Source organism: Pseudorca crassidens, chromosome 6 (genome assembly GCF_039906515.1).
Source record: "Pseudorca crassidens isolate mPseCra1 chromosome 6, mPseCra1.hap1, whole genome shotgun sequence".
NCBI lineage: Eukaryota > Metazoa > Chordata > Mammalia > Artiodactyla > Delphinidae > Pseudorca > Pseudorca crassidens.
Genome location: NC_090301.1, coordinates 53,901,645 through 53,927,488, shown reverse-complemented (window position 1 = coordinate 53,927,488; position 25,844 = coordinate 53,901,645). Strand labels below are relative to the sequence as shown.

The 25,844-nt window shown below is 35.9% G+C and overlaps 1 protein-coding gene across 5 annotated transcripts in view; it reads right to left on the bottom strand.

Moving 5' to 3' along the window:
* Window positions 1-25,844, bottom strand: part of SESTD1 (SEC14 and spectrin domain containing 1) — a 145,396-nt gene that overhangs the window by 24,262 nt on the left and 95,290 nt on the right. For all 5 annotated transcript variants that reach the window (XM_067741363.1, XM_067741360.1, XM_067741359.1 and 2 more), the window contains 4 exons: window positions 23,261-23,358; window positions 20,996-21,051; window positions 17,351-17,562; window positions 6,746-6,868 (listed from right to left, as the gene is read on the bottom strand). In XM_067741363.1, coding sequence (XP_067597464.1) covers window positions 6,746-6,868; window positions 17,351-17,562; window positions 20,996-21,051; window positions 23,261-23,358 — 489 coding nt within the window. The remainder of the gene's footprint in view (window positions 1-6,745; window positions 6,869-17,350; window positions 17,563-20,995; window positions 21,052-23,260; window positions 23,359-25,844) is intronic.

Genomic DNA, 25,844 nt, shown 5'->3' with positions numbered 1-25,844 from the left:
TCATCAATGAATTCAGTAAAATTGCAAGATATGAAATTGATTACAGAAATCTGTTGTACTTCTATACACTGAAAACAAACTATCAGAAAGAGAAATTAAGGAAACAATCCCATTTACCATTGTATCAAAAAGAATAAAATACCTATGAATAAACCTACCTAAGGAGGTAACAGACCTGTACTCGGAAAACTATAAGACACTGATGAAAGAAGTTGAAGATGACACAGATGGAAAGATGTACCATATTCTTGGATTGGAAGAATCAATATTGTTTAAATGACCATACTACCCAAGGCAACCTACAGATTCAGTGCAATCCCTATCAAAGTACCAATGGGATTTTTCACAGAACTAGAACAAATAATTTTTAAATTTGTATGGAAACACAAAAGAACCCAAACAGCCAAAACAATCTTGGGAAAGAAAAACAGAGCTGGAGAAATCAGCCTCCCTGACTTCAGAATGCAAAGCTACAGTAATTAAAACAGTACGGTACTGGCACAAAAAAAGACCCATAGATCAATGGAACAGAATAGAGAGCCCAGAAATAAACTCATGCACTTGTGGTCAATCTATGACAAAGGAGACAAGAATACATGATGGAGAAAAGATGGTCTCTTCAATAAGTGGTGCTGGGAGAACTAGACAGCTACATGTAAAAGAATAAAATTAGAACATTCTCTAACACCATATACAAAAATAAACTCAAAATGGATTAACGACCTAAATGTAAGACCGGATACTATAAAACTCCTAGAGGAAAACACAGGCAGAACACTCTTTGACATGAATCGCAGCAATATTTTTTTGGATCTGTTTCCTAAAGCAAAGGAAATAAAAGCAAAAATAAACAAATGGGACCTAATGAAACATAAAAGCTTTTTCACAAAAAAGGAAACCAACAAAAAATACAACCTACTGAATGGGAGAAAGTATTTGGAAATGATATGAAAAATAAGGGGTTAATATCCAAACTACATAAACAGCCAATATAACTCAACATCAAAAAAATAAACAGCCTGATTAAAAAAATGGGCAGAAGACCTGAACAGACATTTTTCCAAAGAAGACATACAGATGGCCAACAGGTACATGAAAAGATTCTCAACATCACTAATCGTCAGGGAAACGTAAATCAAAACCACCGTGAGATACCACCTCACACCTGTCACCTCACACCTGTCAGAATGGCTGTCATCAAAAGGAACACAAATAACAAATGTTGGCAAGGATGTGGAGAAAAGGGAACCCTTGTATGCTATTGGTGGGAATGTAAATTGGTGTAGCCACTGTGGAAAAGAGTATGAAGGTTTACCGAAAAACTAAAAATAGAACTAACATATGAACCAGCAATTCTACTCCTGGGTTTATACCCAAAAAAACCCCCAAAACGCTAATTCAAACAGATACATGTACCCCAATGTTCATAGCAGCACTATTTACAATAGCTAAAATATAAAAGCAATCTAAGTGTCCATATACAAATGAATGGATAAAGAAGATGTGGGATACACATACACACACATACACACACACAGACACACAATGGACTACTACTCAGCCATAAAAAAGAACAAAATGTTGACATTTTTAGCAAAATGAATGGACTTAGAGGACATTATGCTATGTGAAATAAGTCAGAAAAAGATAAATCTATATGATACTGTATGATAATCCATATAAATGTGGAATCTAAAAAAATAAAACAAACTAGAAAATATAATAAAAAAGATGCAAACTCACAGATATAGAGAACAAACTAGTGGTTACCAGTGGGGGAGGGCAAGACAGGGGGTGGGGATTAAGAGGTACAAACTATTAGGTATAAAGTAAGCCACAAGGATATACTGTACAACATGGGGAATATAGCCAATATTTTGTAATAGCTATAAATGGAGTATAACCTTTAAAAACTGTGAATCACTATATTGTACACCTGAGACTTATATAATATTGTGTATTAACTGTACTTCTATTTGAACAAACAAAACCTCTGACCTGGTTTCTCTTCCTGCTGTGTGCCTCCAGCAGCTGAAGGTGGCTGGATCAAATCAACTATGTGGATAGGTGTCTTTTTAAAGTTGTGACCAAATAACCTCAAATGGGCCTTCAGAAACCCTATTGTATTTCTCTAGTTATTTCACCTCCCTATTCTTATGATATGTTTTTATCACTTCTTAAATATCCAACTCCCTTTCACCTCTTCACTCTAGCCAAAAATCCAACTTCATAATTCACTATGACGCCATCAGAAGAGAACTCTTTCATCCTCTCACAGACAAATCTATGACCTTCCCCGCTTCTGTAGCCCTAGGCTCTGCCCTCTCTGCTAAAATAATGAAGGAACTCTGCCTGATTCTAAGGCCAACTGCTCCACTGCACTCTACAGACTAACCTCTGCTGCCTATGCAAGGCTTTGCTCTTGCAATTATCTTCTCTTTTCAAATGGATTATTCCCATCAGTGTACAAATAAACTGCATCTTCTACTAAAAAACAAAATATATACTTAAGATATGTGGATTTTAATATATGTAAATTAAAGATAAAAAACCTTCCCTTAAAGGAGATCATTATACTCACTCTATCTTATTTCCTATTCTTTTTTTAATTCACTCTGATCAGGATTTTGTCCTTCCCACTCTTATCAAAAAAATCTCAGTCTTTATCTTATTGGACCTCTCAGTTGATTTTAACAAAGGTGACCACCTCTCCCTCCTTTTTCACTTCTTTCCTGAGCCACAAAGATCCTTTTCGGCCTCTTCTGCTGGCTCTCCTTCCTCTCCTTGCCCTCTAAATTTAGGAGTGACCCAGGGTTCAGCTTTCCAAAGGCTCTTTTCTTCTAAACCAATACTCATTGGGTTTGGATGATTTCATCTTGTCCCACGCCTTTAAGTAACATCTATAGACTAATAATATCTTCAACCCTGACCTCTTCCCAAGATACTGATACCCAACTATCTAACAGCTATCTTCATTTGAATGACTAACCTGCCCCCACAGATACTGATTCTCCAGCCTCCCAAACCTACTTCTCTCAGTTTTCCCCACCTGAATAGTCATTAAGGCTAAACACATGACTCCTCCAAGAGCCAGTCCTGCCGGCTCAACCTCGTAAGCCTGACAACTTCTCATCACTTCTGCTGCCTCCATTCTGTTAGCTTCCTGTCTTCCTATTTCACTGTGTGTCCCTGCTCCCTATCCCCTATACAATAGCTGGTGATCTTTTAAAAACATAAATCAATTATCTGCTCAAATACTTCTCCAATGATTTCACATAATATTTAAAACAAACTTCAAGTTCCTTTTTCTGGGCTAAAATCACATGACATGTTTTGGCCCCTGACTCCCTATCTTGCTCACTGCACTCCAACACTGCCAACATACCTGCTGTTCCTCTATCATGGCAAGTACGCTCCTGCCACAGAGTGTTTCTACTGCTGTGTCCTCGATCTGAATTGCCCTTTGCTTGGATTACTCCTTCATATCATTTCAAGGTCTCTGATTAAATGTCATCTCCTCAGAGAGGCCCTTCCGGAAAGCCTTACCTATACTGCTCTCCACTCCCTCTTTCCTCAACTTGAATGTAAGTTCCGTATGATAAGACAGTGCTATATTCTCAAGAGCCCAGAACAAGTGACATTTAGTATGTGCCCTACTAGCATGTACTGAGTGAACACATAAAACACTTTTTATATTAGGTATTGTAGATTTGTTGACATTAAATTAGGTAGGTAACAGGTACTGTTCCAAATGTGGTCTCTCTTATGCCCTGTACCTAAAACTTGGGTTTCTCTAATCTGTCATATTGTCTTATTGCCTGAACTACTATGGAATTTTTGAGTATGATTACAGAGATGATGTAGTCATACGTAATGCAAAGAACACCAGACTTGAAAGACAGACTTAAGGTCCGTCTTTTTCCTTCCTAAGGGTGTGATCTTCATCAAGTCACTTAATCTCTCAGAATGCTTTTCTTGATTTATAGCAGTATGTTCAACTGGTGGCAATTTTGCTCCCTAGGGAACATTTTGCAATATTTAGAGACATTTTTGGCTGTCACAACTGTGAGGGAGGGATGCTACCGCACCTAGTGGGTAGAGGCCAATGATACTGCTAAATACCTACGATCACAGGACAGTCCTTACAACAAAGATTTATCAATAAATAAATCAGTAATGCCAAGGTTGAAAAAACCTGTTCTCTACAGCTGTCCTTCCGTGTCCTTGGGGGATTGGTGCCAGGGATTCCAAATTCCAGCCATGCTCACGTCCCAATTTATGTAAAATACTTTCTAACCACAGAGTGATTATAAAGGTTAATGGAGACCGACTGATTTAAAGCAGAAAATATTGCCTGAGAAGATGATCACTGTTGTGTTCTAAATAGAAAGGGATTTCACAGTCTTATCTATAGTACTTACAAATTTAGTTAATGCTCTAAATAAGTTGGTCTAATTCTTTGAAGAAGTAATAACAGTGATTCAGAGAAAAACAGTAAACTAAAGGATAAAAGACCTGAGATATTATTTCTTGCAGTGAGAACTCTCTACATCAGATCACCTGGGGTGCTTATTAAAAATACCTAAGCGCCCCCCAACCTACCAAATCAGAGCCTGTGGGGGTGGGGTTCTGCCACAGGCCTTTTAACAAACACATCAGGTGACTCTCATGACCATTAAGGTTTAAGAACTACCATCCTCAAGCTGATTTTTTTTTTCCTCGTTTAAACTTGCAAACTATAGGCCCTAATAACCAGACCAGAGATGCAAACAATTTAAGAACTTGTATGTCTCATGAAATTAACACCTGAAATTAGAACTGATGTTGTCATAGAGAAATAATCAGTCTCTCTGGGATGTGGGGAAAAAAATCATATACATATATATACACACACACACACACACACACACACACATTTTAATCAAAATGTTCCTTCCTAGGAAATTGGGGAACATAAAATTTATAGAACCTCAGATGAACAGGCTGCATTCAGTTCAGTTATGGTCATTCTCTGGTTTACCTCTTATAAACATTTAACTGTATAGAAAATGATTATTTCTAGCCCCCCCCCAACGAAAACACACACACACACACACACACACACGCACGCACGCACGCACGCACGCCCAGAAACAAAAACAAACTTAAAAAAACAATCCACCTCCAAGATACGGGATTTGGATTAAGATGGTAGATAAGAAATGAACCTGGATGTTCACATACAAGGAAAAAGCAGTCATCAGGACTGACACTGGAAATATATGTGAATTGGTGGTGATGCACAGTTGGTGAAATGATGGGTATTTATATTTTATACTATGATATAGGAATCTCAATCTAGGAGGAAAGAAACACTGCCAACACACTTAGGCTAATACCTTAGGAAGAAATGGGGTCTTGATTCTTTATGCAGACCTGTTTTGCTTACTATAAGGCACAACACACCAGTATTCTCTTCGGAGACCAGAAGTCAGTACTGTGGGATGGGGAGACACTGACAGAATCCTAAAGCAACTTCAGAGATTTATGCTTCTGCACCTTCCTATTATGTGCTTTTCCTACCACTCACCTACCTCCACCTAAAAGCTAAAGTAAGATTACTGGACTAAAATACTTTAAAAATTATTTTAAGTTATTATAATCATTTTCATACACCTTAATATTCTTTCTGTTGTGCTTACCTACTATTCAAAAACCAAGTAAACTTCTCATTGCCACTCCTTGACAAAGAACTATATATTAGTAGCATTTTCATTTTCTATATATTAGCATTGAATATCCTAATCAATTTGGGTTTATTTTTAGCTTTATTTCTAAAGTATGGTTTTATAAAGAATCTAAAATTTAATACTTGACAGAGTGCTTTAACACAAAATGGTACATTAAAAGTTTCTCCAAATTCTACCCATATTAAGCAATCAATACACTAGAAATTTGTCATTATAGTTTCATAAGACCTGAACAATTCCATAATAGGCTTTAAAGTGCTGACTTTTATTTACAAAGAGAAAAGAAAGCTTTTAATAAAATATTAGAACATCTTAAAAATCATAAGCTGATACACGCGTCCTGCAGCAAACAACCTATTCTCAAGGTGACAATGCAGTGCCACCTATTGGTCAAAACAGCACAATTGAAGTTTTGCCTTTTAGAACTTCATGGAATATTTTTTTCTGAATATTTTCAATCTATGGTTGGTTGAATCCTTGGATGTGCGTGGAACCTGTGGATACGGAGGGGCCAACTGTATATATATTATCTTTGCAATTTTCCTAGTTAGTACTTGTAAGAGACTTAAATATGAAACTCCATAATTGAAAAATCTATACATTTTATGCATTTCACAGGTTCTAACATAATGGTTTTTCCTTTTATGCTGGAAAAAACCCTGAATACTTTGTATTTAACTTACAACTCCTGTTCCTGAGGTTATACTTTTTAAATTCAAGACTAGATAAAGGTTGTATTTTTGTACTATCACTCTTTCTTCTGTTACAGTAGTTTTTAAAATTTCACATGAATTGTGTTTCTATAAAAATATATAATTAAGCTATACTGGAGACAAAACCAAAACCAAACTTCTAATGAATATGTACTAAGTGGTCAAAATGTACTTGATAGCCATTAAACATACCGTACTTTATGCCCCTAAACCAAACAGCAACTTATCACTTAGTACCACACATGTTATTAATTATGCACATTAATAATAGCTCTGTAACTTGCAGAGGAAAAAGCCTCTCACACTGTGCTGGCTCTCGATCTCTTCGTGCTTCTGCTGTAGGGCTTGGGAAGCCCGAATGGAGTCTCCAATCCCCCACTGGGCTCTCAGCTGTTCTGATCCAGGCCCTTCAAGCCAGTTCACAACCTATGAATGGAAGTTGAGATGAAAATTTTAAAATAATCAAAAACTTTTCAAACTTTCATTCTAATTGGTTTTCCCTTCCCAAAGTTCCTCAAGTATTTTTTATTTAAATTATTTAAATTCTATTGTATAGGCAGTAAACATTTCTTCTGGAACTATACAGCTATAATGTGACAACTTTTCCAAAACCTAAATTTGATAAAATGTACACTACAGCACCTTAGGCTTTCAGCTATCTGATCACCTGCCAGGCTAAAAGAAATATGACATGCTCCCATAAGAGAGGCTTAAAAATTAACTTATGATGATAAGAAAATTAGAGAACTACAGGATTTAGAATTGGAAGGGACACCAGAAATGACATTGGTCAAATTTCTTATCTAATACTTACGAAAACTGAGTTTCAGAGAGATTAAGTGACTTGTTCCAGGTAACATAATTCATTATTAAAAAACTAGGACTAAAAGCCACGCGTCCTGACTCATACTCTAAAGTTCCTTCCAAAGCACTCATAAACCAGAATCAATTAACTGATATAAAGTTAAAATACTATTTTTCTCACTTGGAAAAGAAAATTAAAAACTGTAGAATTATACTACTGCAGTACCCTCTAGGGGGTCTTCTTAGGATCAGCCAAACATTCAGACCCACGAGACCATCTGAAGTCCCCCTGGCACCAAGTCTACTCAGAAGGATGAAGGGAAGGGACTACAGTCTGCCAGGGTAGCAGGACTGGGTGTTTCTCTTCTGCCGGGTCCCTGAAGCAGTCCAACAGTTTAGGAGATGAGATCCATATGGGACAGATATGGGAGACACTCTGGCATCAAAACCTCACACCACACAAGCATCATGCCCATTATAAAAGTCACTGAGCTCCAAGATGCCCGAAGTTATGCCTTCCATCAAGTATTAAGAGTTCTCCCAGTCCAGAGCCAGAATAATTTTTACTACAAGCAATGTCGCCTGGTAACACAGTTGGCATTTTTATCAGGTTTTCAAGGGAACAGACCTAGATAGTTAAGCAAAGATCAAATTCTCATGCAGAAGAAAGGGTTTTGTTTTCTCTACCCACAAACATATATACTCTAAAACTACACAGACACAGTGAAGTAATTCTAACAGAAAAAAATATTGCCCAGCTTTACCAAGCTGAATTATTATATATCAAGCTAAATTACAATTAGGAAGTCAACAACAGCTAAACTTAGGATATGCCTTAAATCTAAACTTAGGATAGGTCCCAAGAAGTGAATGAGGATGTCTGTGCAGCATAATATTAGAGACTCAGTGGAAAGACAGGCTTATCTTATCACAGACCCACAGTGCATTCCATAGTTATTACCAGGGTAAAATATATTTAAAATCTAAGAGTTTATGTAATTTAAATAATCATATAAAAGTACCACATCATAGGGGAAAATCATGTGTGTTTCCTTCCATTAATTTTTCACATGCACTGCATTTTCATGTTACTCCAGATTTAAGTGCTGCAGCCGATTGTCAGAGTACAAGTAATTTCTATCCTGTGTTTTTCACTTCCTTGTGGCTACAGTTATTACCATTTTAATGGCTCGAAACCCCTTTTTTAAGAAGGCCAGCCTCCTTGCCTGCCTCCTTCCTTTGCTCCCTCTCATGTGTCCAAACAACCAACCAACCTACCTGACTAAGAGCTAAGTAAGCAACGTCCTACCTCAAGTAACTATTATACCTGCTTTCACAACTCCAATTCTCTACTGTTGAGCATCTAAGTAATTTTAAGATGAACATATATATATAGCAGTTATGCAACAGAATTCTTCTCTAATTCTCTATTGCTTTCCTAGAAAACATTTTCAATAGAGATCTTGGGTCCAGTGATGATACAATGTTAATTGCTAATAGTATACATTATAAAATTACTCTCTAAAGCACTTGTCTCTATTTGAAACATCCAAGTCATGAAAGTTTTAACTGAGAATAACCTTTGCAAGGTATATAAACTGACCACTGCTTTTACTTTATTTTATTTTATTTTTATTTTCTGAGATTCTCAGTGCAATTTATTAAGAAACATCCATGTGGGGGCTCTGGGAGAAACAGTATCTCTTTCTAACAACAAATATATTTTGTCATTTCCAAAAAAAACTCTGGAAATGGGGTTCTTGCCCTCAGTCTACTTCAAGCTTAATGTAAGAGATGAGATGGGTAGTCAACCAAAATAATGCAGCAATGATTACATTTAATTTGAAATCATTTATATTTATTACAAAAGTGGGTTACAAACAGTAACTAAGGAAAAAGTTGGTTAGATCATAAGAATGTTGGTAAGTTCCTACGTGAATGATACTAACTTTGAGTAAAATTAGGGGAAAGTTTCCTGGAAAACAACGTAGACGTCATCTACTTTTGGATTTTATATCTTCTTACATAGATTGGTAAAAAACACCAAGACTTCTTGTTTTCTTAATAACCAGAGGGGAAAAACAGAACTACATACTAAATAAAAATCTTTTCATGAGGACCCAATACTCATCTTTGTTTAAATATTTCTCCCAGTGAGAAATCCTATACTGGTTCTACATTACATTCGGGATGAAATGTGGCTATCTGGCATGGCCATACTATGCCATGGATGATGGGGCCCCGCCTATCCTTCACCATTTCCTTCTTTAACTGAGCCCGCGTTGAACTTTTAGTGCTCCCCAAGGGCGCCATGTTCTCTCACTAATCTTGCTTTGACATGGATCGTCCTCCTACCTGAAATCTTTTCAGTCCCTTCTCTTCGTGACCTCTTTTTCATCTTTCAAGACTCATCTCATGCTATAGATTTTGATGATTTTGGTTTTAAGTTTTCTACTGAACTGTTTATTTTTCTGTTGATCCATTTTTTAAAATGAGTTATTTTTCATTTCCAAGGGGTTGGATACTTTTGATCTGTTTGAACTTACACTATTGATTTCTAGTTGTCAAACAAATTCAAATAAAGATGACATTCTTGTGATTATTCTCGCTACTTCTTTTTAATTTTGAAACTGCCTACATAATGAGAATACTTTAAAGAGCATTATTATAAATTATGCATTTTAGAGTTATAATTTAGAGCAATATTCTCAAACCAAAAACCCTTAGAGTCATTCTTGACTCTTCTTTTTTTCCTTTTACACCCTGCATATCTGATACCCCTGGAATCCTGCTGTTTTGACTTTCAAAATAAACCTGTTCTAAGCCTACTTCAGGCCTTACCTAGATCCTTGTGGTAGCCTCCAAACCAGGCTTTCTGCTTTTAGTTTTGCCCCCTACATGGCTGACTATTACTTTTAAAATACTTCCATCAAGTTTAAAACTGAAATCTCTTCAGGTGTATTTCTAAATATTAGTGAGAACGAATAAACTGCGAATGTTTGCTTACTAACAGTATATGATCTTTTGGGATTTCTCTCTTTATGTGTGTGCCCATTTATGTCCTAGTATCTTAAATATTACTATATTCTTAGCTTCCACCTTCTCTTTACAAGGTTTTAATACTAAAGAGCAAAAACTCAAAAACAAAAAAGTCCAAGTATTATTTTTGACTCACTGGGATAGCCTAACTGCTACGATTTTCTTTGCTAAATTCTGTTTTCAGAGTCCTAAATTCATCTGCAAACCTCTACTGCCAGGTACTCTTTAGAATACAATGCTTTGTTCCTCAACATCTCCACTTTTTCTGCTTTACTCTTTGGTATGAGCTATATTTGGAGGGGCAGGGTACTAGGATCCTGTTTGCCTCTGCTGGCCTGTGGAAAGTATCACTCTTTCACAAAAGAGACAGGTGAGCAGTTCTGTCTTCAGGAAGCACTAGGCGTGACTCTGAAATTCTGGCTCTGCTCCTAGGAGTTGAAAGACTTTGGTCCATCACCTTTGAAATGGTGTTAATGCTACCTACTGTATAGGGCTATTGTCAGGATTATACAGTCATTATACGTAAGACACTTAAGCACAGTAGATGATACCAATAGCTGTTAGCCTCTTTGCTTTCCCCACTTTTTCTGAAGAAAAAAGCCTAGCTCCTTCTATTTATTCACCCTTTATAAACTATGTCTCACATCTGCATTTTACAGTAAAACCCATAGGCTTTTTAATCCCCGAACTAAGTGTTTTAGTCTATGCTTTTAAAAAATGGAAATAAAAAGAGTAAGTTTTAAGAAATCTCATGTAAACATTTTGAAACAAGTTTCCATTCCCTTTGGGGGACTCAATTGCTTCTCACTGATTACTATGTATTACGAATATGAATATAGAAACAGATATACAATGGCATTTAAGCAATTAATATAATAAATTATTTCACTAAAAATGTCTAAATTCTAAAAATAAGGGTAGAATGAAAATAACTCAGAAATTTTAACTGGTTAATGTGTTATATATTATTTTAAAAAACGTAAGGCAACATTATTTAAAATTTAAACTTTGAAACTCTAGAAAACTTTTAAACGATAGAAACAAAAGAAGCAGGTTAATATAAATCATGATAACTGGGGAAAAACAATTCATTAGCAGGGAACTTTTAAAGAGTTATAAATTTAAAAATAAATTTTAAAGAAAGCAAAGACATCTGCTTGGCACACACACACACACAAAAACAGTTACACAGTCAAGTGTACATATAGTTTTAACGTATGCTGAAAGTAATTTCCCTTGGAATGCAACATCAGTAACGTAAACACCATAAATGTATGACTATTTCTAATAAAAATGATGCAAATTGAGGTTGATGCCCCAGTAAATAAACCTATTTAAATGCATTAATGATGGTGGTTTGCCAAACTGGGTTATAAAACTTAATTTCAATTAGGACATCTTGCTCATCAGTCAATCTGAATATTAACTTACTGCAAAAACAGTTTCATGCACAATCCATATCAATGTGACCTCTCAAACGGTTACATTTATATGCAAAGTATAACCTTGAAGATGTGCTCTTAGAATCCACCATGACAAATATTTGCAGAGGCCAAAAATGCATGTGACTATCCACCATTTTTTCCTGGCCAGACTGGTTACTGAAGACTGCACGAGAGAATATCTAGAAGCATGTTAGGTCAAACCAGGTAGAAGGGCATATCAAGCAGATGTCAAGCATCTGACCAGAAGAAAGAATATGGTGAACTGGGATCACAGCCTCCAGCTGTATACTTTAGCAACTCAGAGTTATCCTATTTTGCATCTATGGTTCCTTTCTACAAAGGAAGAAAATCACATGGATGATTCTAGAAATAACATTTGCAATGCTGGCAGAAATTACTGCCACAATAAATAATGCAAATAACGATAGCTTATTTCAGTGAAGTGGCATCATCTCCTATCCAGAAGTACATGAAATCTGATTTTTAAATGTAGCGGCAGCAACATGGAGAACTTCTGCATTCCACATGAAGTCTAATGCTACTGATTTGAACTGTGGGGAATAAATGGCTGACAACTACAATGGTTATTACCATATAGTTTATCTATTAGAGCTACTGGTTTCTTTTTCATTATGTTCTGTTTTCAGTGATAAATCAGTAAAAAAAGAGATGTGGAAAATTTCAACTTTCATTAATTTTACACAAGCAGAGGTAGTCAACTTTATGATTATCTTTATATAAACATCAAAAAATTTCATTTTCCCCCAAATTTGCAAGACTGAAGATGGTAGTTTATATTCTCTGTGTGTGGACATGATCAATATATGTTTTTAAATAGCTAAACTTAAGTAATCATTTTGGCAAGAGAAATAGATCTTTCCCTAAAATGTGACCTGTGAAAATAAGAGTGTAGAAACCATCACCTGATGAATATTAATGCTCTAACCAATTCACATGTAACGCTTATAAAGAAAATTGAATTGCAATGAGGTTTATTTGTTTTTAACAATAATCTCATGACCATCACCACCATCATTATAAGTATCATCATCATCTCCTTTCTCTAGTTTCTTTATTCTTTATCCAGTTGAGTTGGTCCATCATTTCAAAAATGCATGTCAATACATTAACTCCTTTGCCCCTGATGTCACATAGCAAAGCACAAATGCTGGGGGACTCCCATCACCCACGTTCTCTGGGGCCTGCACATCAACAGCCAGCCATGAATTGACAGGGTCACATAACAGGCCAGAAAGTTTCCACCATAAGTTCAAGATCAGCACTATCTAAAAAATACATCTATACTTCCATGGTAATTTCACTCTTCCAATCCCCAAAATGAAAATTTTGAATCATTTCCACTCCATTTAAACCTCTAACCCTCTTTAACCACTGCCCTCCCCATCCCCGCCTTGCCTCCAAACCTCCACCACCAAAGAGATTCCCTTTGTGTCTTACTTAAAAACAAACAAACAAAAAACAATCAAAAAAACCTAATCACTCAAGAACTACTTCATCTTCTCGATGCCTGACTTATATATACGGAGGCAACTCTGGATCATCCTACCATCTCCCTCCTGTTACAAAGGAAGAGTTCTCCCTCCTCCATTCTAAAGCTAATCCCTTCAGCTCTGCTTTGGAGTCCATTCACTTCCACCTTGTCACGAACTTGATAGTATTAATTATTCTCTCCTCCATGTTCAACTCCTCCTTCCAAACATATACTTTCCCCCTAGAATTTAAGCCTCTTAGTTTTCCATATCACAAACACAAACTAACAAAAATAAACTACACTTGACCCCAGCTGTGGGCTGAATTGTGTCCCCACACTCCCCATATGCTGAAGTCCTAACTCCCAGTGCTTTAGGATGTAACCATATTTATTTGAAGACAGGGTCTTTAAAGAGGCACTTAAATTAAAATGAGGTTATTAAAGTGAGCCCTAATCTTATATGACTGGTGTTCTTAAAAGGAGAGGAAATTTGGACACAGACAGGTATAGAGGGAAGATGATATGAAGACATAGGGAGAACGCATCAGTAAGCCAAGGAGAGAGGCCTGGAACAGATCCTTCCCTCACTGCCCTCAGGTGGAATCAACCCTGCTAACTCCTTGATCTTGGGCTTTTAGCCTCCAGAAAAATGAGGAAATACATTTCTATGGTTAAGTCCCCTAGTCTGTAGTACTTTGTTACAGCAGACCTAGCAAATTAATACACCCTCACTTCTAGGCAATGCTCTGTTTCTCGTCTTTCCTTCAGAGACAAAACTCTCAGCGAGTTCCCTACACTCCACGTCTCCTTCACCACACCTCACTTTCATTCCTGAATTCAGTCCAATGTGCTACTGGCCCTGCTACTCCATACCCTGGGATCACCAACGACCTTGACCTTGTGGATTCTTAGTGAACATGTTAAGTCTTCCTCTTTTTCAATCTTCCAGCAACATTCGACAGGGTTCCCAACTCCTCCCCTGACATGCTTTCTTCTTTTGACTTCCATGACACAGAGCTGTTCACACTTTCCTTCTTCATCTCTGGCCAATCCTCCACTGCCTTCTTTTCAGGAGTATGCTCCTCTATCTTGTCATTAAATGCTGGAGCTTCTCAAAGCTCAGTTACAAAGCCTTCTTCTCATCTACTCTCAGCTCTTTCCTTGGGAAATTCTCACCCACATCAATGCTTTAATTACCATTCATACACAGATGACAAACAAGTATGTCACCAGCCCAGACTTCTCACTTCTGGACCTGTTTGGGACTACCTTTATATATCTTATTCTTAGATGTCTCAAAGTCTCCTGAAATTCACCATGTCTAAAACCAAACTCTTGATTTTCCACACCTTTTCCATCTGCACGTAAACCCAAACCTGCCCAATTTCCCTAATTAGACAACACCATCATCCATTAAGTCTTGCAAGCCAGAAAAATGCTTCACCTCTGATATCATCTTCTTTCTCACGCTTCCTCCCTTCACTCTCCTTGGGACTTGAGTGGTTGCAATTTTACAACTATTTGTGTAGTTACTTAGCCATGCACCAAAAGGCGGGACACCCTGTCTGTTTTTACTCACCGTTACATTCCACCGAGCACAATGTCACACTATTGTAGATACTCATTTCTTTAACGAGTGAGCAAATAATAAATGATACTAATAAAAACTCGTATGTGCCAAGCTAAACATTTTATTTAAATTATCTTCTTAATCTTTGTAACAGCCCTATTAAGTAGGTATTATTATTATTATTGTTATTGTTTTCCTCACTTTACTGAGGAGGAAGCTAGGGCATTGAGGAGTACACTTCCTTCCCAAGAACAAACTTGAAAGTGGCAGAAGAGAGTGGACCCAGGTTACTGGGGTACTTGTATACCACTACGCTATTTCATCTTTATGGTTTTCAAAGATACTCTCAAGCTATTTAAAGTTTACCTGAGTTTAATACAAGCTATCTTTAATTTATGAATATATTATGTAGAAAAAATTATATATAATTAACATATGCTCAGAAATCTTCAGTTTCTATGTAGTTATCATGAGATAAAGCCTAAATTCTGTTGCCTGGAATTCAAGATCTTCCATGATCCAACTCCTTCCCTCCTTTCAAGCCTTTTTCCCCATGACACCCTGATGCTCTAGTCAGGGGTCAGCAAACTACAGCTTGCAGGCCAATTCTAGCCTACCACTTGTTTTTTTTTTTTTTTTTTTTTTTTTTTTGCAGTACGCGGGCCTCTCCCGTTGCGGAGCACAGGCTCCGGACACGCAGGCTCAGCGGCCATGGCTCACGGGCCCAGCCGCTCCGCGGCATGTGGGATTTTCCCGGACCGGGGCACGAACCCGTGTCCCCTGCATCAGCAAGCGGACTCTCAACCACTGCGCCACCAGGGAAGCCCTACCACTTGTTTTTATAAATAAAGTTTTACTGAAACAGCCAAACACATTTGTTTACGTAATGACTATGCATTACAAAGGCAGTTAAATAGCCACAGGTTCAAGAAAAACTGTATGGTCCAAGAAGCCTAAACATTTACTATGTGGCCCTTTACAGAACAAGTTTTCCAACAGCTGAATTAGAATTCTAGGCTACAATCTAGTTCAATGGGAACAAATATAATAGCTTCCATTAGCTGAGTGCTGGGTTCTTTCAACAAACCTTTCAAAAGAGCTCCTGTTACCCCTGTTTTATGTAATGAAAGAAGGAAGGAAGAGAGAGAAAGAGAAGAAGGGGAATAAAGAAAGAAGGAAGTCAAACTGAGGCTCAGGTGGGTGAATAATGTGACCATAATCACACAGCAAATAAGTGGAAGAACTGGGATTCAGAGCATGCTCACTATGTTCCATGACTCAAAGGCCAAACACTTTCCCTGGTGCCTACTGCTGCCTTTTTCTTCAGTAGAACTTGGGATTTCATGTTATTGTTTATTCATGCTATTCTTTCTCCTCCACAGAATGCCAGTTCTCCTTTAAAACCTAAAGGAGGTGCCTGGTGAAATCTTACACATTCTTGGGGACAAGCTCAAGCACTACCTCTTTCCACTAAGTCTTCCGAGATCACTTGCAACCAGGGGAATAATCCCTCCATTGAATGCCCACAGCACTTCAGTCATTCCCTTGTGACACCTAACACTTTCTCTCCCCTCTTAAGTTTAATGTAGCAAAACCAAGTTCACCTTTATATCCTGTAGAAAAAGCACAATGCCTTCTATATAATAAGTACTTAACAAATACTTATCTAATAAATGAATGTAGATTAAAAACTTTGGGACACTTCTAATCTGGATTTTTTTTTTTTTTTTTTTTTTTTTTTTGGCGGTACGCGGGCCTCTCACTGTTGTGGCCTCTCCCGTTGCGGAGCGCAGGCTCAGCGGCCATGGCTCAGGGGCCCAGCCGCTCCGCGGCATGTGGGATCTTCCCGGACCAGGGCACAAACCCGTGTCCCCTGCATCGGCAGGCGGCCTCTCAACCACTGCGCCACCAGGGAATCCCCTAATCTGGATTTTTAAAGTGAAATATTTAAGATTTACTTCTTAATAATTCAACAGATCAAAATCCAGAATGTAGTCTAAATACAGAAATGTCTTCCTTAGTATCGATTTTTAGCATTTTTTGCCTACTTATAAAAATCAATTTTAAAAGGAACTAAAAATTCATAAGAATTAAATCTACTTGAAGTTTTCTATCAGTATCATAAATAAGGAAACTTAATATTATAATTACTTATATTACACATTAACATTTTGCTAGGACAGAAAAACTCTTCATAATGCCCAAATTAACAACAACAACAAAGTTATTAGAAATTTAAAATAAATCTAAGGTCAACAATAAAATGTTATTTATTACAAGAATACAGAGACCACAGGTGATGTTTCCAACAGCTAGTTATTTTTGAAATTCTGATAGAGTGAGCTGAATGCTCAATGTCATCACTGTAGAAATAATATAATTTAAACGCAAATACTAATTGTAAAAATAGTTTGAGAGTCTGGTTTGACATTTCTAAAGTTCTCTATATAATGTAAATAAGGCATAGTATAAAATCAGGTACAGAGTAGAAATTACACACACACATAAAAAAATTTAGATTTTAAAAAGAGTTTAATATGTTGGAATCAGACACCTACCTGCATCACCTTCTGTTGAATCTCTTCTAACTGTGTACGCTTACTACGTTGCCTACAAACTTCCTGGTAGCGGGTATATTGCTCTCGCAGTGAATCTAATAATTTCATAACCTGTGGCTGTGCTAGTAGTTCATCATCCATAGGAGACCACGAGACCCCTCCATCTGAGCCATTAAATCGACGCTGCTGTAATTCGGATAACAATTCATGTCCTTTAAGAAGGAAAGATACTTATAATTAATACCCATAAAGAAATATAAATCTTACTTCTCAATCTTCTCAATTCTAATCCCTTATTTTTAGAACGTATCTGCCTATGTATTTTTAGAACGTATCTGCCTATATATTTACCTACCAGGTCTTAAGTACTAAAATGCAATTTCTCAATTTATATATAAATAAATAGGAAAACTGCATGCATACATATACATATGGATATATACTATGTCGTATATCATAGCTCTATCATATACAGACAGTCCACGATTTAACGATGGTTTGATTTACAATTTTTCGACTTTATGATGGTGCATTCAGTTGAACCCGTACTTCAGATTTTGATTTTTTCTTTTTCTGGGCTAGCAATATGCAGTACGATACTCTTTTGCAATGTTGGGCAGCAGCAGTGAACTGCAACTCCTAGTCAGCCACATGATCATGAGGGTAAACACTGATATACTGACAACCATTCTGTACTCATACAACTGTTCTGTTTTTCACTTTCAGTACATTATTCAATAAATTACATGAGATATTAAACACTGTATTATAAAATAGGCTTTGTTTTAGATGATTTTGCCCAACTGTAGTCTACTGTAAGTGTTCTGAGCACGTTTAAGGTAGGCTAGGCTAGGCTATGATGTTCGGTACTTTAGGTGTATTAAATGCATTTCAACATGATATTTTCAACTTACGATGGGTTTATCAGGATGTAATCACATTGTAAGTTGAGGAAGATCTGTGTCATATATACTATGTATGCCATACTACATAGTAAGTATATAGTATATATGGCATATATATTTTCTAGACCTAATTATCTATCTATCACATTCTTGTTATTGGTGGATTCACTCCTCAGGACATTGTGCCAACCATTTCTCTGTAGAGTACAATTATAATCTGGGATTTCTGTCTGATGGTACTAATTAGTATGTTTTGTCTGATAGTACTAATCAATACTAAGCATTATGTTGTAGGATTTCACTATTAATCCATAACCTTAATCATAGCACCTAAAAGAAATGTTGGTGTGTAACAAATGTATGATTAAAGGGAGAAAGTCTTTACTACTGGTACAAAATAACATTTAAGTAATCTCTATTTATATAAATTTCTACAACATATTAACTGTGAATCGTGAGGGGCCACACTAATGTAAGAACTGCACTCAATGTTATTTGATTACAGCAAACTCATGGAGAAAATCACTCATGCACAAGAAGTTAAAATTATAGAATGTGCAACATCTAAAGCTGTAAGTATAACATTAACAATTTTACAAGATGACGCTGGTCAGACCACTGATGTCCAATTTCAAGATGACTGTCAGAGCTGACTATGCTGTTTCTGCATGTAGCCCCCTCCCTCCGTCTGTAATAGCTCCTGCCCACTGATCATCAGTCGGGGAGGAGGGAGTTGGCCTTTGAACAGGAGTCTGCCCTACACCTCAGTTGCTGGCATCCAAAACAAAGAAAACTATCCTTTCCATCAAAAAAGAAAAAAAAAATTTTTTTTAAGTGAATAAATTGCAAATTGTTTTTCCAGGATAATACTATTCCAATTATCATTAAGGAACCCAAAATATGCAGACATTTAAATTCTCTTCTCTTCATCTCTATTCAAGAAAATGTCCTAAACTTAAATGGCTTTAAATAATAGAAACAGTTTTTATTATGATTTGGAGGTATTTCCAATTTCTGAAGAATATCCAAGATTGTTTTAAACGTCCCCATTTTATACTCTTTCTACTTTAAGAGTCAATAGCATACTAAAAAGGACTTAGTGACGTATACAGATAATTCTAAAATACAAATGTAACAAGTTTCTGAATTCAATGGCTTAAGCAGTTTTTAAAACAAATATAAACATGGAACTAAGTTTTGAATCTAAAGCAATATTTTTACTGACAGTCTCTTGTACCTTCTAAACATGCAGTAATTCACAGATTACAATTATTTCTTTGTTCTTTCAGGAAGTAAGATCTAAATCGTACTGAAAAAACTCGAGAAAACTGAATCGATACAACGAAGATATTCAGAATTTATTTCTTTACTCTTTGTTATACTCTATAATTGGAAGGACACCTGTTTTGAAGACTTATGGAAAGTCTTTCTATATATATACACACACACATTCATATTCTTTTTTTTTTTTTTTTTTTTTTTTTTTTTTTGCTGTACGCGGGCCTCTCACTGCTGTGGCCTCTCCCGTTGCGGAGCACAGGCTCCAGACGCGCAGGCTCAGCGGCCATGGCCCACGGGCCCAGCCGCTCCGCGGCATGTGGGATCCTCCCAGACTGGGGCACGAACCCGTGTCCCCTGCATCGGCAGGCAGACTCCCAACCACTGTGCCACCAGGGAAGCCCACATTCATATTCTTTTTATATATAGTTCCATAAAAGTCATTAAGATCAGAATATATATATTTTTTCTTCTTTGATGACTGTTACCTTCAATGTGCTCCTTGTGGATACCATTTACATTAGAGAAGCAGAACCACATAATGATTTCAAAGACCATACTTCGAAACCAAACTGCCTTGGTTAAAGTCTCAAATCTAGCATTACTAGTTGTGTAATCTGCCCAAGTTACTAAACCTTTTAATGCCTCAGTTTCCCCATCTTAACATTGGGGTGACAACAGTACCTACTTCAGTGGGTTGTAGTGAAGCATAAATGAGTTAGCATACATAAAGTGCTTAGAATAGTACCTGCTATGCAGTAGGATTAGAACTATGCCCTATTAGAAAAATATATTAGAAATAAAATTAAGGTATTTTCATTTAAAAGAATTCTAATGTGTTCTCTAGAATCTGTGAAACTACTACTAAAGCTATTGGGGCTGGAATATACAAACCATGCAGCACTGAACACACACTACGTGAAAGGCCATTGCAAGGTGGTAAGTGTTTTTACACAGATGATTGTAAAACAGTACAACTAGTGGCTTTGGATTTAGACCTTTTTTTAGTGCTATGGTGGTAGAACTTAATAGTTATTTGATCTTGAACAAGTTTTTTAATATCTCTAAGCCTTGGCTTCCTCAAGTAGAGAAAATAATACTAATTATCTCAAGGAGTACTTAGAAGAATGAAATATGAAAATACATAAAAGTACAATGCTAGAAACACAATGCATATTCAATAATCCTCATAGCAAACCCATCAAATAGAAATTTTTATCTTCATGTCATAAAGAAATAAATTCAAATATTTCAAGATAATTGATCATTATTAATAATTTTTAATATTGTAGAGTTTATTAACACACTCTTAGGCTAAACCAAAGAGCAGTTTGAAACACTTCTCCTTCAGTTTCTACAACATAATACATACTCAAATCAATGTTTATTTCATGAGCCAATTAATGTATGGTTGGTTTAATGGATTATGATTATCACTGATAAATATGTTTTTTCATCTTACCTGTCTGAAGAACAGTTTCAGGATCAACTGATGGAAGAAAGTTTAAATCCACAGACCTGGCAAGCACCAAAAGAGTATTTTTTTTTAACTATATGTATTTCTATTTCTATAACTTAAAAAAATCCTTTACATATACTTACCAAAACAGGGGCCTACAAATATGAAAATATGAAGCATACTGTCCTACCAGGCTAATTTCTCTTAAGCATCAGGAACCCATTAAAGATAATTAAACACTAGTAGCCAAAAAAATATCTATGTGATAAAAAACAAAATACACTACTTGGAAAAATATAATTTATCATTATTAACTACAGTATTATTTCAAGTATATCAAAGGAATCCATTTTATTATTTTTCCACTGGATATCTGCTTCAAACTGAAATTTGTCACTATATAATAATCCAGAAACGTTAACATTAAAATCGTGTGCAGCCATCCTCCAATCCAAAGTTTACCTATCTATAGCAATCTTGATATTCATATGTATGTGTACCCTAGCAGATGTACACTCTTTATGTACTAATTATGTTTCATTTGCAGCTGGACTATGGGCTTTATTTTCTTAAACATATATGGAAAGTGGAGAAGATGAAGGAAAGATAGAGTACCTGGCAAATCAAAGCCTAGGGCCTTGCTACTGTAACTGACAGGTCTTGCTCTATACATTTCACTTTTGTCAACTGATCTAGGCCTTCACCTCTCGTATAGCCCAGATGTTTCCTGAGGACTGACATAAAGAAGGTGATGAAAATTTGCAAGAGGGACTTCATTGTGTGGGGTTTAAAAGAGACTAAGTAATAACACTTGAGTTTCTTAGGGAGGGATTGGCAAATACAAGATTTCACTTGACACTTCATGTAGTCACACAAACCATCGTTTCCCAGTGTTTCCCAAAACACTGAATGAGATACTACTGAGTAGAGAAGATGGGGTTCCACTGTCATGTAAGTACGGGAAATTTTAAGAAAGCAATTAAACAGGTTTCTTTACTGCAACACTTTCTCAGAACATGTAATCTGTAAATGTTTACAGTCATTCCCAGAGAAGGAAACATAGTAAACAGCATTAAACTCTATGACCATGAACTCATTTTCTACCAGTACCCTCTTAGGATGTCTTTCCTGGAGAACATGATTTTGAGAAACACCAGATTTACTCTGCTGGACTACTCAGAAAGCAAGAGGTTTGGCAAATTTTTGTCAAGTAACTTGAGTGATATTTTCAATTCCATAGTATATAAGTATGTGTGTGTGATGTCTATACACACACTCACATATTTACATATATGTAAAATTGTTATTTACATTTTTATATGGCGTCTATCTATAAGATAGTAATGTTCCTAAATGTTTGTTGTAACTTTAGATTTATATTCAAACCATTTGTTTTCATATTTTTACTTTATTTTAAATCAAGATTTGGTGTTAAACTATGATCTTCTCATATCCCTCCTATATCATTATCTCAGTCAACTGGTCTGCGACTATATTTGGATTCATGGAATAACAAGATGCATTCTATCAAGGTTCCATTGTATTTTCAAGGTCAGATTCAAAAGAGATAGACAAGGATGAGTGCTGATCCTTTCAAATTTCCTAATGAAAAATTACTGCCTAGTGACTCCTTTGTTACTGAGGATTAATTTGCTTCTTACAGTACTTTTTACCTGGGGAGAGGAAATTGGTCTGAAAACTGTTGAGGTTGAAAAGTTCAATGGAAATCTGTAAAATGATAAATCTAGGTAGTTACAATTAGATCCAGTGTCATAAAATACTAAATTCCTGAAGTTAAACTCATGAATATCACATATTTTACAAGGATGTAGGAGTTCCACAAGATAGGCATTTAAGTGCTAACATATGTAAATAAGGTTATAATGATTTTATTTCAAGCTGCAACCTTTTCCATATTCTTTACAAGCAAAGTAAAACTCTAAAAAGGCAGAAAATTGTTTCCTTCTGAAAACATGTTCTTGCAAAATAATTATTTTACACAGTGTCAGGAAAAGGTAAATATATTATTATTCAACAAAATTAAAAGTCTTCTGTAAAGAAACCTGGATTCAAATCAATAAATTTTATATGTAAAGCAAATTCTCAAGTATTAAAAAATAAATTTAATACAACTTTTATAGGCCAAGTTTGATTGAATGGAGGCTTGCTCACCTTAGTTCTCTTGGCTTGCATTAACAACAGAGGTTATCTTTTAACACACTAATTATAGCTTTGCAAAGGTGTAATTGTAGGACACTAGACACTTACCTTTCTTTCTCTTGCTGATTTCCTTTATCACTTCCATTGTTAATCAAAGCAAGTTCATCTAATAATGATGTAGATTCCTTTGTAAACTTCTCAAAAACCTAAAGTATGAGATTTTATTAACATGTTAAGGATGATCTTAAAAGTTGATATGTACATAAGGATTTTCAACTAAGAGCAACAGAATCAGTCAAGCAGGATTCTGGTTCCCTCTCTGGACCTCATTTAGTACACTTTAATCACCAGACCACACAGCATAGACAATGCAGACAATGAAGACAAAATTAAAACAATGAAGACAAAACTGCTTCCTAAAACAATGAATAGTTTTAATGGATAAAGAATTTTTTTAATTTAAACACATTAAGAAATTATTTTTATTCCTGATACAAGTTTATATTTATTCCTATTCCCTTGAGAAATATGTGTACCAACAACAGTTTTAACTACATGAACATTATTCAGACCAGTTCTAACCCTCTAATTCCAGTTAAAGAACTTTTCTTTATGTTATTCTATTAATCATTCTGGTTGCATGTTAATACTTAAGAAGTTTTATATATAAGCATGTAGCATAAAAATAAATTAGTTATAATCTTAACATGATTTCTTAAAATATTTCAAAAAAGGGATTTGGGCAACTCTGCTTAGAATAAAATAGACACTCATTGGTTTTATATCATTGTTCAAATATGGTGAAAACAGAACTGGTTACCCATTCTCAAATATCCAAAAGTTCATTATTCTTAAAAAAAAATTAGCATATAATCTAATGTGAGCAAATTTTAAGTTTTTTATTTTAGTCCCTGGCAGTTCAATTAAACAATACTACATTATACAGAGTGGCAAATTTCCAAAGTCTGCCCCGAAAAAGAAGATATATTTTCAGAAATGAAAACCTTAACCTGTCAAACTGCTTTTCAACTCATATTGCTGTCTAAATATCCTCTCTGAAAATGGTGTATCAAGGGCAGACAGAAGAAACAAGAAGAAAACAATCCTGAAGCCTGTGGAATGAAAACCACATTCACAGAAAGACACACAAAAGGACATGCAGAGGACTATGTACCAGATGACGGAACAAGATAAAACCCCAGAAAAACAACTAAATAAAGTGGAGATAGGCAACCTTCCAGAAAAAGAATTCAGAATAATAATAGTAAAGATGATCTAGGACCTCGGAAAAAGAACACAGGCAAAGATCGAGAAGATGCAAGAAAGGTTTAACAAAGACCTAGAAGAATTAAAGAACAAACAAACAGATGCACAACACAATAACTGAAATGAAAAATACACTGGAAGGAATCAATAGCAGAATAACTGATGCAGAAGAACAAATAAGCAACCTGGAAGACAGAAAAGTGGAATTTACTGCCACAGAACAGAATAAAGAAAAAAGAATTAAAAGAAATGAAGACAGCCTAAGAGACCTCTGGGACAAAATTAAATGCACCAACATTCATTCAAATGCATTACAGTCTCCCAGAAGAAGAAGAGACAGAAAGGAACCGAGAAAATATTTAAAGAGATTACAGTCCAAAACTTCCCTAATATGGGAAAGGAAATAGCTACCCAAGTCCAGGAAGTGCAGAGAGTCTCAGGCAAGATAAACCCAAGGAGAAACACGCCAAGACACACAGTAATCAAATTGACAAAAATTAAAGACAAAGAATTATTAAAAGCAACAAGGGGAGAGATATGGGAACATATGTATATGTATAACTGATTCACTTTGTTATAAAGCAGAAACTAACACACCATTGTAAAGCAATTGTACCCCAATAAAGACGTTTTAAAAAAAAAAAGCAACAAGGGAAAAACAACAAAGAACATATAAGGGAACTCCAATAAGGTTAACAGCTGATTTCTCAGCAGAAACTCTACAAGCCAGAAGGGAGTGGCATGATATATTTAAAGTGATGAAAAGTAAGAACCTACAACCAAGATTACTCTACCCAGCAAGGATCTCATTCAGATTCAACAGAGACATCAAAAGCTTTATAGACAAGCAAAAACTAAGAGAATTCAGCACCACCAAACCAGCTCTACAACAGATGCTAAAGGAACTTCTCTAAGTGGGAAACATAAGAGAAGAAAAGGACCTACAAAGACAAACCCAAAACAAATAAGAAAATGGTAATAGGAACATGCATATCAATACTTACCTTAAATGTGAATGGATTAAAAGCTCCAACCAAAAGACACAGGCTCACTGAATGGATACAAAAACAAGACGCATATATACGTTGTCTACAAGAGATCCACTTTAGATCTAGGGACACATACAGACAGAAAGTGAGGGGATGGAAAAAGATATTCCATGCAAATGGAAATCAAAAGAAAGCTGGAATAGCAATACTCAGATAAAATAGACTTTAAAATAAAGAGTCTTACAAGAGACAAGGAAGGACACTACAAAATGATAAAGGGATCAATCCAAAAAGTTATAACAATTCTAAATATATATGCACCCAACACAGGAGCATATCAATACATAAGGCAAATGCTAACAGCTATAAAAGAGGAAATCGACAGTAACACAATAATAGTGGGGGACTTTAACACCTCACTTACACCAGTGGACAGA